Source organism: Siphateles boraxobius, unplaced genomic scaffold (assembly GCF_051911475.1).
Source record: "Siphateles boraxobius isolate OS27281-9 unplaced genomic scaffold, OSU_SipBor_1 8, whole genome shotgun sequence".
Classification (NCBI taxonomy): domain Eukaryota; kingdom Metazoa; phylum Chordata; class Actinopteri; order Cypriniformes; family Leuciscidae; genus Siphateles; species Siphateles boraxobius.
The window spans coordinates 33,696,692-33,709,065 of NW_027509208.1; the positions used below are offsets into that span (position 1 = coordinate 33,696,692).

The 12,374-nt window shown below is 42.4% G+C and overlaps 1 protein-coding gene across 14 annotated transcripts in view; it reads left to right on the forward strand.

The window, feature by feature from the left end:
- lama2 (laminin, alpha 2) overlaps window positions 1-12,374 on the forward strand; it is a 419,939-nt gene that overhangs the window by 117,607 nt on the left and 289,958 nt on the right. For 11 of the 14 annotated variants that reach the window (XM_077221106.1, XM_077221108.1, XM_077221107.1 and 8 more), the window contains exons 6-10: window positions 5,278-5,367; window positions 5,891-6,008; window positions 7,019-7,197; window positions 9,965-10,064; window positions 11,051-11,211. In XM_077221106.1, the coding sequence (XP_077077221.1) occupies window positions 5,278-5,367; window positions 5,891-6,008; window positions 7,019-7,197; window positions 9,965-10,064; window positions 11,051-11,211 (648 nt within the window). Of the gene's footprint in view, window positions 1-5,277; window positions 5,368-5,890; window positions 6,009-7,018; window positions 7,198-8,647; window positions 8,709-9,964; window positions 10,065-11,050; window positions 11,212-12,374 lie in introns of those variants that run through there. The other 3 variants (XM_077221118.1, XM_077221117.1, XM_077221119.1) reach the window with 3 other exon arrangements.

The window sequence follows — 12,374 nt, forward strand, 5'->3', positions numbered from 1 at the left end:
GAGATCAGCTGGCAAGTTGATCAGAGTGAAATGAGCGGTAACGCCCACTCACACACGCTCACACACACACAACAACAAATACACGAGACGCGAAGAAAACAGTAAATTCATGAATCGTGACAGTACCCCTCCTCCTAGGAACGTCTCCTGACGTCCCCAGACTCCCTTACCTATCGATTGTAATCATCAATAAGGGAGTGATCCAGGATGTCTCTAGCAGGCACCCAACTTCTCTACTCTGGACCGTAACCTTCCCAGTCCACCAAGTACTGGACTCCGCGTCCCCTCCGCCTTGAGTCCAGAATACGATTCACCGAATATGTGGGTTCCCCTTCTACGAGTCGCGGCGGTGGGGGAACCGGGGCTGGCGGGTTAATGCGAGAATGAAATACGGGTTTGATTTTGGATACATGAAAAACGGGATGGATTCTCCTGTACACTGGAGGGAGGTTAAGGCGGACTGCCACCGGACTAATGATTTTGGTGACAGTGAACGGGCCAATGAATTTGGGAGCAAGCTTATTAGAAACGGAGCGGAGAGGAATGTTCTTGGTAGAAAGCCACACTTTGGAACTGACGACGTATACGGGAGGTCTAGACCGGTGGCGATCGGCCTTGGCCTTGGTGCGCTCTCCCACTTGGAGTAGAGTCTCACGGGCTCTCGTCCAAGTGCGACGACACCTCTGGACGAAAGCGTGGGCGGAGGAGACCGCGACTTCGGATTCCAGACTAGGAAAAATTGGTGGCTGGTAACCTAGACTACACTTAAACGGAGATAGGCCCGTGGATGACACTGGTAACGAATTGTGGGCGTACTCCACCATAGACAGTTGTTGGCTCCATGAGGAAGGATTCTTGGAGACCAGACATCGCAACGTTCTCTCCAAATCCTGGTTGGCTCTCTCAGTTTGACCATTGCTCTGGGGATGAAACCCTGAGGACAGACTCACAGTCGCACCCAGTAATCTACAAAACTCTCGCCAAAATTTGGACACAAATTGGGGTCCTCTGTCGGAAACTACGTCTGTCGGGAGGCCATGTAACCGAAAGACGTGGTTAATGACTGTTAACGCTGTCTCCTTGGCTGAGGGTAATTTTGGCAAGGGAATGAAGTGGGCCGCCTTCGAGAACCGGTCCACCACGGTCAAAACTACCGTGTTACCCTGAGAGGGTGGGAGGGCGGTGACAAAATCTAGAGCGATATGGGATCAGGGTCTCGAAGGGACCGGCAACGGTTGAAGGAGCCCATCTGGGGGTCGATTGGAAGTCTTACCAGTGGCACAAACTGAGCAAGCCAAAACAAAACTGTGAACGTCGCGAGCCATGCGTGGCCACCAAAATCGTTGCCTGACTAAAGATGTAGTGCGACTAACTCCTGGATGACAAGCAACGTTGGAACAATGCCCCCACTGAATGACGTCGGACCGTAATTTCTCTGGCACAAATAAACGGTTCGGTGGACAACCGACCGGAGGCGTTACCCCTTGTAAGGCCGTCTTGACCTTCGATTCGACCTCCCATATGAGTGTAGAGTCAAAAATGCGCGATAAAGAATCGGGTTTGATGTTCTTAGAACCCGGGCGGTACGAAAGAGTAAAGTCAAAACGTCCGAAAAAAAGTGCCCACCGAGCCTGCCTAGAGTTTAATCTTTTAGCGGTTTTAATGTATTCCAGATTCTTATGGTCGGTCCAGACGATAAAAGGTACCCCCGACCCCTCTAACCAGTGGCGCCATTCCTCCAACGCTAACTTGACTGCCAACAACTCTCTATTACCAATATCATAAATACGTTCGGCAGGGGACAAACGGTGAGACAAAAACGCGCATGGATGCACTCTGTCGTTTGTAGGAGAACGTTGGGATAACACTGCACCTACCCCCACCTCTGACGCATCGACCTCCACCACGAACTGACGTGATGGATCAGGGGTAACCAGGATGGGGGCTGAAACAAAGAGGCCTTTCAGTTTGGCAAACGCAGCTTCAGCTGCGTCTGACCACCTGAACGCAGTTCTGGGGGAGGTCAAGGCGGTCAGAGGCGAGGCTAGTTGGCTGAAATTGCGAATGAACCGCCGGTAAAAATTGGCGAACCCCAGAAACCTCTGTAGGGCCTTACGGGAATCTGGACTTGGCCAATCCACCACAGCCTTAACCTTCTCAGGATCCATACGCATTCCCTCAGACGACACAATGTACCCTAAGAAAGGAACAGACTGTGCATGAAAAGCGCATTTCTCCGCCTTGACAAAAAGCCCATTCTCTAGCAACCTCTGAAGCACTCGTCGGACGTGCTGCACATGTTCCTGGAGAGAAGAAGAAAAGATCAATATGTCATCCAGGTAGACATATATGAACTGGTCGACCATATCTCGCAGCACGTCATTGACGAGTGCCTGGAAGACTGCTGGGGAGTTGGACAACCCGAAAGGCATGACCAAGTATTCAAAGTGCCCCCTGGGGGTATTAAAAGCAGTGTTCCATTCATCCCCCTTCCTGATGCGGACCAAATGATAAGCATTACGTAAATCCAACTTTGTGAAGATCGACGCTCCCTGCAACCTCTCGAAGGCTGAAGACATCAGCGGCAAAGGATAAGTATTCTTTACCGTGATGTTGTTCAGCCCCCGGTAGTCAATACAAGGTCGCAGGGATCCGTCCTTCTTCCCCACAAAAAAGAACCCCGCCCCCGCTGGAGAAGAGGAAGGACGGATGAACTCCGATGCCAGAGAATCAGAAATATATTTCTCCATAGCCTCTCTTTCTGGAACAGAAAGTGAATATAACTTGCCCTTAGGCGGAGACGTACCTGGCAGTAACTCTATAGCACAATCATAGGGACGATGCGGAGGGAGAGAAGCAGCACGAGACTTACTGAACACCTCCTTCAGGTCTAGATACTCCGTGGGCACGTTTGACAAATCCACTGCTTCCTCCTGAAACGTAGAAACAGAAACAGACGGACAAGCAGACACAAGACAGGACTCATGACATTTACTGCTCCACTCTGATACTGATCTCTGCTGCCAGTCTATCTTGGGGTTATGTTCAATGAGCCAGGGGTGTCCTAAAACAATGGGTGCGAGGGGGGAGATAATTTCCGTGTGGTTGCCAGATACGCTGAGTGTGATGGGTCCAGTGGTGAATGAAATGGTGGGAAGTTCTTGGCCGTTGAGAGCGTGAACTGCGATGGTACGGGTGAGAGGCAGAAGGGGAACCTGAATCTTGAGTGCAAATGTGTAGTCCATGAAATTACCTTCCGCGCCAGAGTCCAGTAGTGCTCGACAGTCGTGAATGTGGGCTGACCACCTGAGTCTTACCGGGAGGAGTGTAGATGTTGATGAGGTCTTCTCAGCGGAGATCCCACCCGACAGTAGCCTCAGATTTACTGCCGGGCTTGCCCTTTTACCGGGCAGTTGAAAGCAAAATGTCCCGCTGTGCCACAGTAAAGGCAAAGGCCCTGGGATCTCCGCCTCTCCTTCTCCTACCGGGAAAGCCGAGCTCGCCCGACCTGCATGGGCTCGTGATCGTAAACGGGGCTGACTGCGTCCCAGCCGCTGGCTCGCGGAGACTCCACCGCTCCAGACCCCCGAGCGGGTAGTCTCCGACGTTCGACCTGGGAGAGTCGGGAATCCACACGGAGCGCCAGTTCGATCAAACCATTGAGGGTAGTAGGTAAATCCAGTGCGTAAATCTCTCTCTGGACGCGGTCAGCCAGCCCATGCAGGAACATATCCCACTGCGCCTCCTCGTTCCACTGACACTCAGCCGCCAGAGACCGAAACTCAATTGAGTAAACCGATACAGATCTTTCGTCCTGCTTAAGGTCCGCGAGAATCCGTGCAGCTTCTCTTCCCGCGACCGCGCGGTCAAAAACTCTCTTCATTTCGGCGGCGAGTGTCTGGAACGAGGAACAGCATGGATCCTGGTTCTCCCACACCGCCGTCCCCCATAGAGCTGCCCTCCCAGTCAGTAGCGTGAGCACAAACGCGACCTTGCTTCGTTCCTCCGCAAAGGTCCTGGGCTGCAGAGAAAAGTGCATTGAACAGCGGGTTAGGAAAGCTCTGCAAAAGTTAGGCTCACCGTTGTATGACTCGGGCACGGGTAGGCGGGGCTCTGACTGGGAGACATTCTCTGGTGGTACGGGGGGAGCGGGCGGTGGGGGTGGCGCAGTGGGAACTTGCATAAGTTGGAATCGCTGGGTGAGCTCGGACACCTGCGCCACAAGAGCTTGAATAGCCCGACCCGACTCGTTCATACTCCTCTCCTGGGAATCCATCCGTGAAATGCTGGATCTGATGAATTCGTCCAAAGAAGAGGAGGTTCCACTTGCTGCTTTCATGTAGGTCAGATCGTTCTGTCACAATCAATAGACGGAAGCAAAGATGCAAGTAACTCGTTTATTTGTAAGGTCAGAAGTAATACAGTCCAGGAACACGGGTGGGCTTGTGGCACAGGGACTCGGTGATCAGCGTGCTGGTGCAGAGAGATGGTGAAGAATCCAGTGCAGGTGAACATCCACACGAGACGATAACCACGAAGAAACCAAACAGGAACTCGAATCAGGACAGGACTGCAGACCGGCACACGATACACAAACACGGAGGACACCAAACCAACGATCTGAAAAAGAGGGGAGAGTGTGATGAGTTTATATAGGTGAAAGAATTGGCAGCAGCTGGTGCAGGGAATGAGATCAGCTGGCAAGTTGATCAGAGTGAAATGAGCGGTAACGCCCACTCACACACGCTCACACACACACAACAACAAATACACGAGACGCGAAGAAAACAGTAAATTCATGAATCGTGACAGTGGAGGGACAGAAATCTCTTTCATTAAAAAGAGATATTTCATTAAAATATCTTCATTGGTGTTTCGAAGATTAACGAAAATCTTACAGGTTTGGAAAAACATGAGGGCGAGTAAATGACGACAGAATTTTTATTTTTGGGCGAACTATCCCTTTAACACCGTAACTCTGTGGTGCTTGTTTGAGGGGTTGTGGACATAAAGGTTTAAAAAATAATAGTGTTTAACTTATAGACACTTTGCTATGAAAGATTCTTCATCAGAACTTCTCAGTCCAGACCAGGTCATACAGTAGCTACATCTGCAGAAGGTTTGCCAAGTGTATGAAAATTAAACCATCTGCAAAAGTGCTCTGCTTCTGTAGACTATACATGTGTACATCTTCTTTCCAGAGAGCTGATAAACTGGGATGGAATAATTTCTGTTTGTGTTACTGTCAAATATGACTGTAATGCTTTTGTTTTCCAGTATTACTACTCCATTAAGGATATATCAGTAGGAGGCATGTGCATCTGTTATGGTCATGCTAAGGCCTGCCCTCTCAACACAGACACCAAGGTTTGTCATCTAAAGCTAAATAATTATTATGCTCAAATTAGTTCCTGTGTGCACTTTTAATTGGGTTTATTGCTTGAGCTTTATTATTAAGTTGTTAATTAGAAACTAATCACTTTTGGCCTTAATGAAACATGCACTTACAGCAGTTTAAAAAAATTAAATAACTGCATAGTTGCTTTTGTGCCTGATATGAACATAATGTTGTATTTTGTGGTGTGTGTCATCATATTTGTCTTCTAACTTCACTATCGTCAAAACGTCAATAGAGGTTTAGTATTTTTCTTTAAAGCTCCACAAATGGTCTAGCACATTTTCAGATGACTTTATCAAAATAAACAAGTTTGACAAATATAGATTATATAAATAAATGTTTCTGTAGGTATCATTTTAAACACTGGTCATCTGTTTTTGGAAATATGCAGTGTTACTCCCAATTAAAGTTGAGTTTTAATTGGGGAGGCATTATCAATGCCTTCTGAATGACACACAGTTGGTTTGATTGACTGTTTGATTTCAATGTCAGAAATTTAGCTGTGAGTGTGAACACAACACTTGTGGGGAGAGCTGTGACCGCTGTTGCCCTGGTTACAACCAGAAACCCTGGATGGCGGGAACCTTCCTTACGCGCCACGTCTGTGAAAGTAAGAGGCCTCAACAATGTCCCGCAGAAATGAGCATGCTGGATTTCTGATCATTTATGTCTTACTTTAGGTGTTCTATAGATATAAGGTACATCAGTTCATGTTATATTGGATCTGAGTGACTATATTTACATCATAGTCACACTGTGTAAATGTTAATGCATTGCAATTAAAATTATGCAACAGTTCTTGGTCTTTTTCAAGAGACAGTGAAGTCATTGAATCATTCACCGATTTGTTAAAAAAACATTCAGGAACAAAACACTGCTACTGTGTGTTGTCAATGTGGCTGTGTCTGAGTTTTCTGAGTTCATTTTTAGAAATGGACAAATTAATCAGCAACATTGTTTACATGATTTACTCAATATAACATATTGTATTAAAGCAATATCAATCAATCTTCTTGTAACTAAGTTCTCAGAAATGGCCCAAGTTGCTGCTAGTTTTCACAGGATATTTTTGAATTAGTAAGAGATTTGGACATCTCTTCTGGACTAGAAATAGCAGATTCTGAATTTATGGTGTAAGAAATTAGTTTCACGTATTAGAGGGACACTTCTCAATGTTTTTGTTGTCAGTTGACGATTACTTCAGTACACAACCTTTCATTAACGCATTTCTTATTATTGAGAAATTTCTTTTAATGGGATTCTTCCATTTTAAGATCAATCCCAGTGATCCATGCAATGAACAGCATCCTCAGGGAAGACTGAATGTATGCCTTGACTGGAAGTCGCTTTGCATAGATGTGTATGCTAAATGAGTAAACGTAAATTTAAGCAAAATAAATTGTGGTGGAAATGTTACTGTGTATTAGCTTCTCATTTCTTATTCTTGCAGTGGTGCTGTTGGTGTAATTATTAGCATACATGGTACCAACATTCAGATCAACTCTTCCTCATGTGGTATTGCAGTATTTTAACTGTATATTTTTTCGTCAGGAGGAGCAGGTTGTTAAACTGTACTGCTTTTCTTATGTTGTATCATTGTGTGATGTGTTTATTTGCCAGAGTGTAACTGCCACGGTAAATCAGAGGAATGCTATTACAATCAGACTGTGGCTGATGCTAAGCTGAGTTTGAATAGTAATGGAGCGTATGAGGGGGGCGGAGTCTGCATTGGTTGCTCTGACAACACAGGAGGAATTAATTGTCAATCATGCATAGACGGATACTACAGACCAAGTGGGGTGAGTTTTCTCTTTTTCCTGTTGCTATTCTGAAAGCAACTTTTTCAGGGGGAAAACAATGTGGAATTGACCGTGTGCTAAGCCTCTTTAATTTGTGTTTCTAGCTATGTTAAGCTTTCCTACACTATGGAGGACGTTTTTTATTCCTACACATAAAACATGCTTGACTATTTCCATGTTTGGGTTAAATATGGGTTAAATATTAAATATGGGGTGTGACGAATACATTCAGTCACAGGCAATCCACACTCCAATCCAGAAGGGGGCACGCGTGTCAATGCAATGCTGTTTGCTACCAGTAAAAGCACAGAAGAAAAGACGATCACTTGATATAATTCACATACTATCCGTCTTAAATAGTATTTGAAAATAGAATTAGTACGTCCCAAATCGTATAGTATGTTGAAATGAGTGTTCCCAAGATACCTGTATGGTCTACTATTTCCGGTCAGAATCCGAAGTGCAGATCGATGCACACTCTACCGGCTAATATTGCCCACAACCCATCGCGCGTTGAACGAGGATTCGGTTAGAACTACAAACATGAGTGAAAAGTGTTAAAAAACTACAGACAAGGAGGACGCGTGAGTCCACTGGTTATAGAGAGCCTAAGTCCCTCCCCTTCCGGTGAACCACCATGGGACGTTATTTCGGAAAAATATTATATGGTAGTCAATGGCGAGAGACAACAAATATTTGGATCCCGTTTGAATTGTGCATTACACATATGATGTTTGTCAATTTAAAAGATACATTTTAAAGTCAAGAAAGCCACAGTTTGATGTAAAACTGTTGAGGTATAAGACTGTGAAAATACATAATTACAAAGACTACAAACCCAAAAGGCGCACATATGACGTCATACCTATTTTCTCTCAATAAATGCAGCTAACTTTACTGAAGCTAACGTCTGTCATTTTTTTCTATAGTCTAACGTTATAATTGTAACGTTACACCATCATGTCTGTGTGTTTTGTACCAGACTGCACACATACAAACTTGATGACGTACATAGTGCAAGACCAGAGATGTAGTTCTTTGAGCGATTTTCACATAAAACTAAATGTTACTCTTCTGTTTTATGAAAAACTGTGACTTTCTTGACTTTCATAATTATCTTTTAAATTGACAAACATCATATGTGTAATTCAGGGCACAGTTGAGACAGAATAAAAAGATAAGTTGTCTCTCGCCCTTGACTACAGTACATACTTTTTCCGAAATAAGGAGCCAGAAGTGGAGGGGAGGGACTTAGGCTCTCTATGTAGAGAGGATTAGATAAATGGGGTTTGAGTGATTAATTATCAGTATCTAACCTGACGAAAATGTATTTATTCAACGTTGTCTACATTATATTGCATCTGCAGCAGCATGAACTTTTGTAAATAAATGTCTAGCCATTAACTTTTAAATGCATCATTATATTCAAATTGCAAACACATGAGGAGAGTCTCCGCATGAAAGACCCACGACCGGCAGATGAACGTGTGACTACATTTCTCTCCCAAACGGTAGGAAATCAAATTAGATTGAATGGAGATTTAACTGTGATAAGATGATTGACAGGGCAGTTTACGGTGACAGAATGCACGCAACAGATCTGTCCGTTAAAGATGACGTGATAGTATGTCCCAAATCTTGCCTACTCTTTTGCTACACACTCAAAAGTATGTACTTTTTCTTCACAAAAAGAGTAGGCCTACAAACTTTTAGGTCGTAGTATAAGTAGGCGAATTGGGACTGGGCCTATATCTCTGTTTCAACAGCGGAAATACAGCAATAAAACAGCTTGAGAACAATATCTCACGTAGCATTACATTCACCTCAGGCATTTAGTGTCGACCGCAGGTTAGTTCGCTAGAGAAATGAACACTAGAGAGAAGCATTTTGTATGCACTATGTTATTCTATTCATTATATTTACTTAACCTGCTACAAATGTCTTGATTATTTAATGTTTTTTTTTAAAATAAGTTTGTCATAAAACAAGTTATGACAGCCACTGTCTAAATGATTATATTGCAAAAATGAATTGGAGTAGAGAATTAACTTCATAATTAGATTGAGAAGTTAATACAAAACCTGTCTTTTGTTCAATTTACAGTAAAGCTACATGTTGTTGTTTTTTTGACTGTTGATTATTATATCTAAAAATAAATCGCAACTGAATTTAATAATTTGGGCTCTGTTGTTAATTGTAACCTTTAATATAGTACTGTGTAATTAAAAGCTCCCTATATAGTTTACAGCATTAGCTAAGATCAATTTTTTTTTTATCCTTAAGAAAATTTTAATTATAATAGAATTTAATTAAAATAAGAAGCATTTTTGTGTTTAGTTTTCTCCCCTCTGCTGTACCAAAACGTGACTTCAATACCGAGGAACGTATGAAACATGTTTGTGTACCATTACACCCCTAATGGAAAAACCCAAACGTTGATTTAAATTTGTAAATTCAATTTTTTAAACCCAAGGGTTGGGTTTGTCCATATTTGACCCAAACAAGGGTTGAAACAACCCAGCATTTTTTCGAGTGTAGTATTGTCTTTGGTTTCCCAGCAACTACTATTTTCCATATTTTTAGAAAATGTTCGTACAGTTCTGTGTTGAACTATTCAAACACACAGGACTTTCAAAAACTTGCACTGCCTTGTATTCAAGATAGTCCGAATGTCTCTCTTTGAATGAGGCCTTATATTAGACTAAACTTGAGTTGCCATGGGTCAGCTTCATTTTGAAGGCAGGTGTTTGTTCTCATATTTCCACAGGTGAGTCCAGTCGAGCGCTGGCCCTGCAGACCCTGCTCATGTGATCTGAGAGGTTCACTTCACTCTGCATGTGTTCCAGATGAGAGTCAGGCCACCACAGGTACAACACAGCATGTGTCTGCAGGCCTGTTTACACATATTCAGTGCTTTTGGGGATCCGATCACAAGTTGTCAGCACTAAATACAGGTGTAATCGAGGTCTGAATAATGATAGTTGGTTTGTTGGAATTTGCATAAAAACACCTTTGTTTGTTCAGTCCAGTAAAAGATCTTTATTTTGCATTTCTGTTTAGAATTAAAAATATCTATGTTTCAAAAAGAGGAGCAACAACATTTGGCAAATTGTGCCACGACAAATATTCAGAATATTTAAACATTTCTGTTTTATAAGTTATACTGTATGTTGTTGTTATTGTTTCTAATATGGTATTCATTACTTATGTATTGTTAATGTATTATTTGTTCATCCTACTGTATGTATTTTTGTTTTTATATTTATTTTCCAAATGCAAATCACTGAGCTTCACTACAGTGATTTAACTTGCTCTCGAAATAACACACAGCAGGACTACTACAATTTAGGACTGTGTCACTTGACTACTTTTTATTTTGACCAAGTCATATTTCCAGTTATGTTAGTTGTAGATGATTTCTTGTGATTTCAAGTTAAGACCATTTACCCTTATAAATCTTCTGTAAAAAAAAGTCACAACTAACTCCCCTCTATCACTCTCTGGTCTGATATTTTTCACTTTTTGAGGATGTTCTATTATCTGTTTTGCTTATTCAGCTCAGTTTAGACTTGTATAAAAATAGTCGTTTGAAAACTCCACTGTTTTCTACATGCTTTGTTTTATACCAGGCTTTATTTTACTTTCATAGTAGTGACAGAAAAACCTAAAAGCACTTAAAGAGACTGATCATTAGGACATAAGATAACTATTACTAACTACTAGTATGACGACCCTTTCTGATTATTTTTTTGTGTGTTTGAGTTAAAGAGCTGTATGTGAGTGTGTGTGTGTTTGTCCTTGTGTGTGTCAAGCGGGAGCTGTTGCAGTAATGGTGTGTTTTCTTGTCTGGCAGATTTGGCTGTGGGCTCGTGCATCTGTAAGCAGGGCTACGCAGGTGAGAAGTGTGACAGGTGTGTGTTCGGATACACAGGATTCCCTGTGTGTGAGCGATGTGAATGCAGTAGTGAGGGCAGCGTTAACCAGGATCCCTGCCAGCCACCATGTGTGTGTAAGGTACGACACATCTTACCACATTACCACTGGCCTCACTCTGGTACAACGCTTCAGTACGAATATTTTATATCATGGGAATGGTATTGAAATAGAATTATATAAATAAATGATACTTTGTCTAATTTGATTATTTGGTGTTAACTTAGAATAGATACTCGTGCACTTATTATATCTGCTACTTTTCTTCTGATTCAGCTCAGAGTCTGTGGCAGCCCATATGGTCAAACGTTCAAAATTGCACTTATGTAAAGAGTTATCTCATTACTTTTTAATTATGTGCTCTAGAAATGTACCCCCCTCTGATTCCTTCGGTCGTTTTAAATTTGCCTCACAAAATGTATTGATTCATTCAGCTTTTTTGCTAAATGGTTTCATGGAGGTCAGTGTGATTCCTTGGGCGTGTAGGTTGTGGTTGTGTTGTTTAGATATTTATGGATGCCAATCTGTGTTTCTGAACTATTTTAATACATATGATGAACATAAAACCTTTGATAGATGGCCATAAGCTTATTAAAACAAATACTAAGAAGAACAAGGAACTGGTAAGGGGCGAAGCAAAGGAGGACAAGTTATATTTATTCATTTAGGAAACACTTTTACATTGTTACAAATATTTTCGGTAACACTTTATTTTACAGTGTTCTTGTTACATATGTTACATGTAATTACCGTAGCAATAACAGTAAATGATGCATAATTACATGCAACTAACCCTCAACCCAATCCTAATCCTACCCTAACCCTATAGTAAGTACATGTAGTTGCTTAATGTTACTCAGTACTTAAGTGTAACCATATTTTCTTACACTCGTTTTAACAGCATACACACACTCGAAGTTTCAATCGTAATGCAACGGACCGGTCTACGGGACATAAATTAAGCCTTTATTGGGCTGTTTACATGGTCATATAAAGAGCCTGCACAGCGACAGAAAATAGAAACGAACACAAAAACCTGCCAGGTGCCTACCTTAGCCTACACAACACTGACGGCGGACTTGCACTCAAGAGTAGAGCGGCTGCGAACAATTATTATTTCTTTTTTTTTGAAGGCTGCAGACAAATTCTTTCCACGTACACACAATATGACGTTCCACTCTGCACGTATGTTTTAAAAAAACATAATTTAACATATAAATAGTCCTAACACTTTTTTAGCCCAC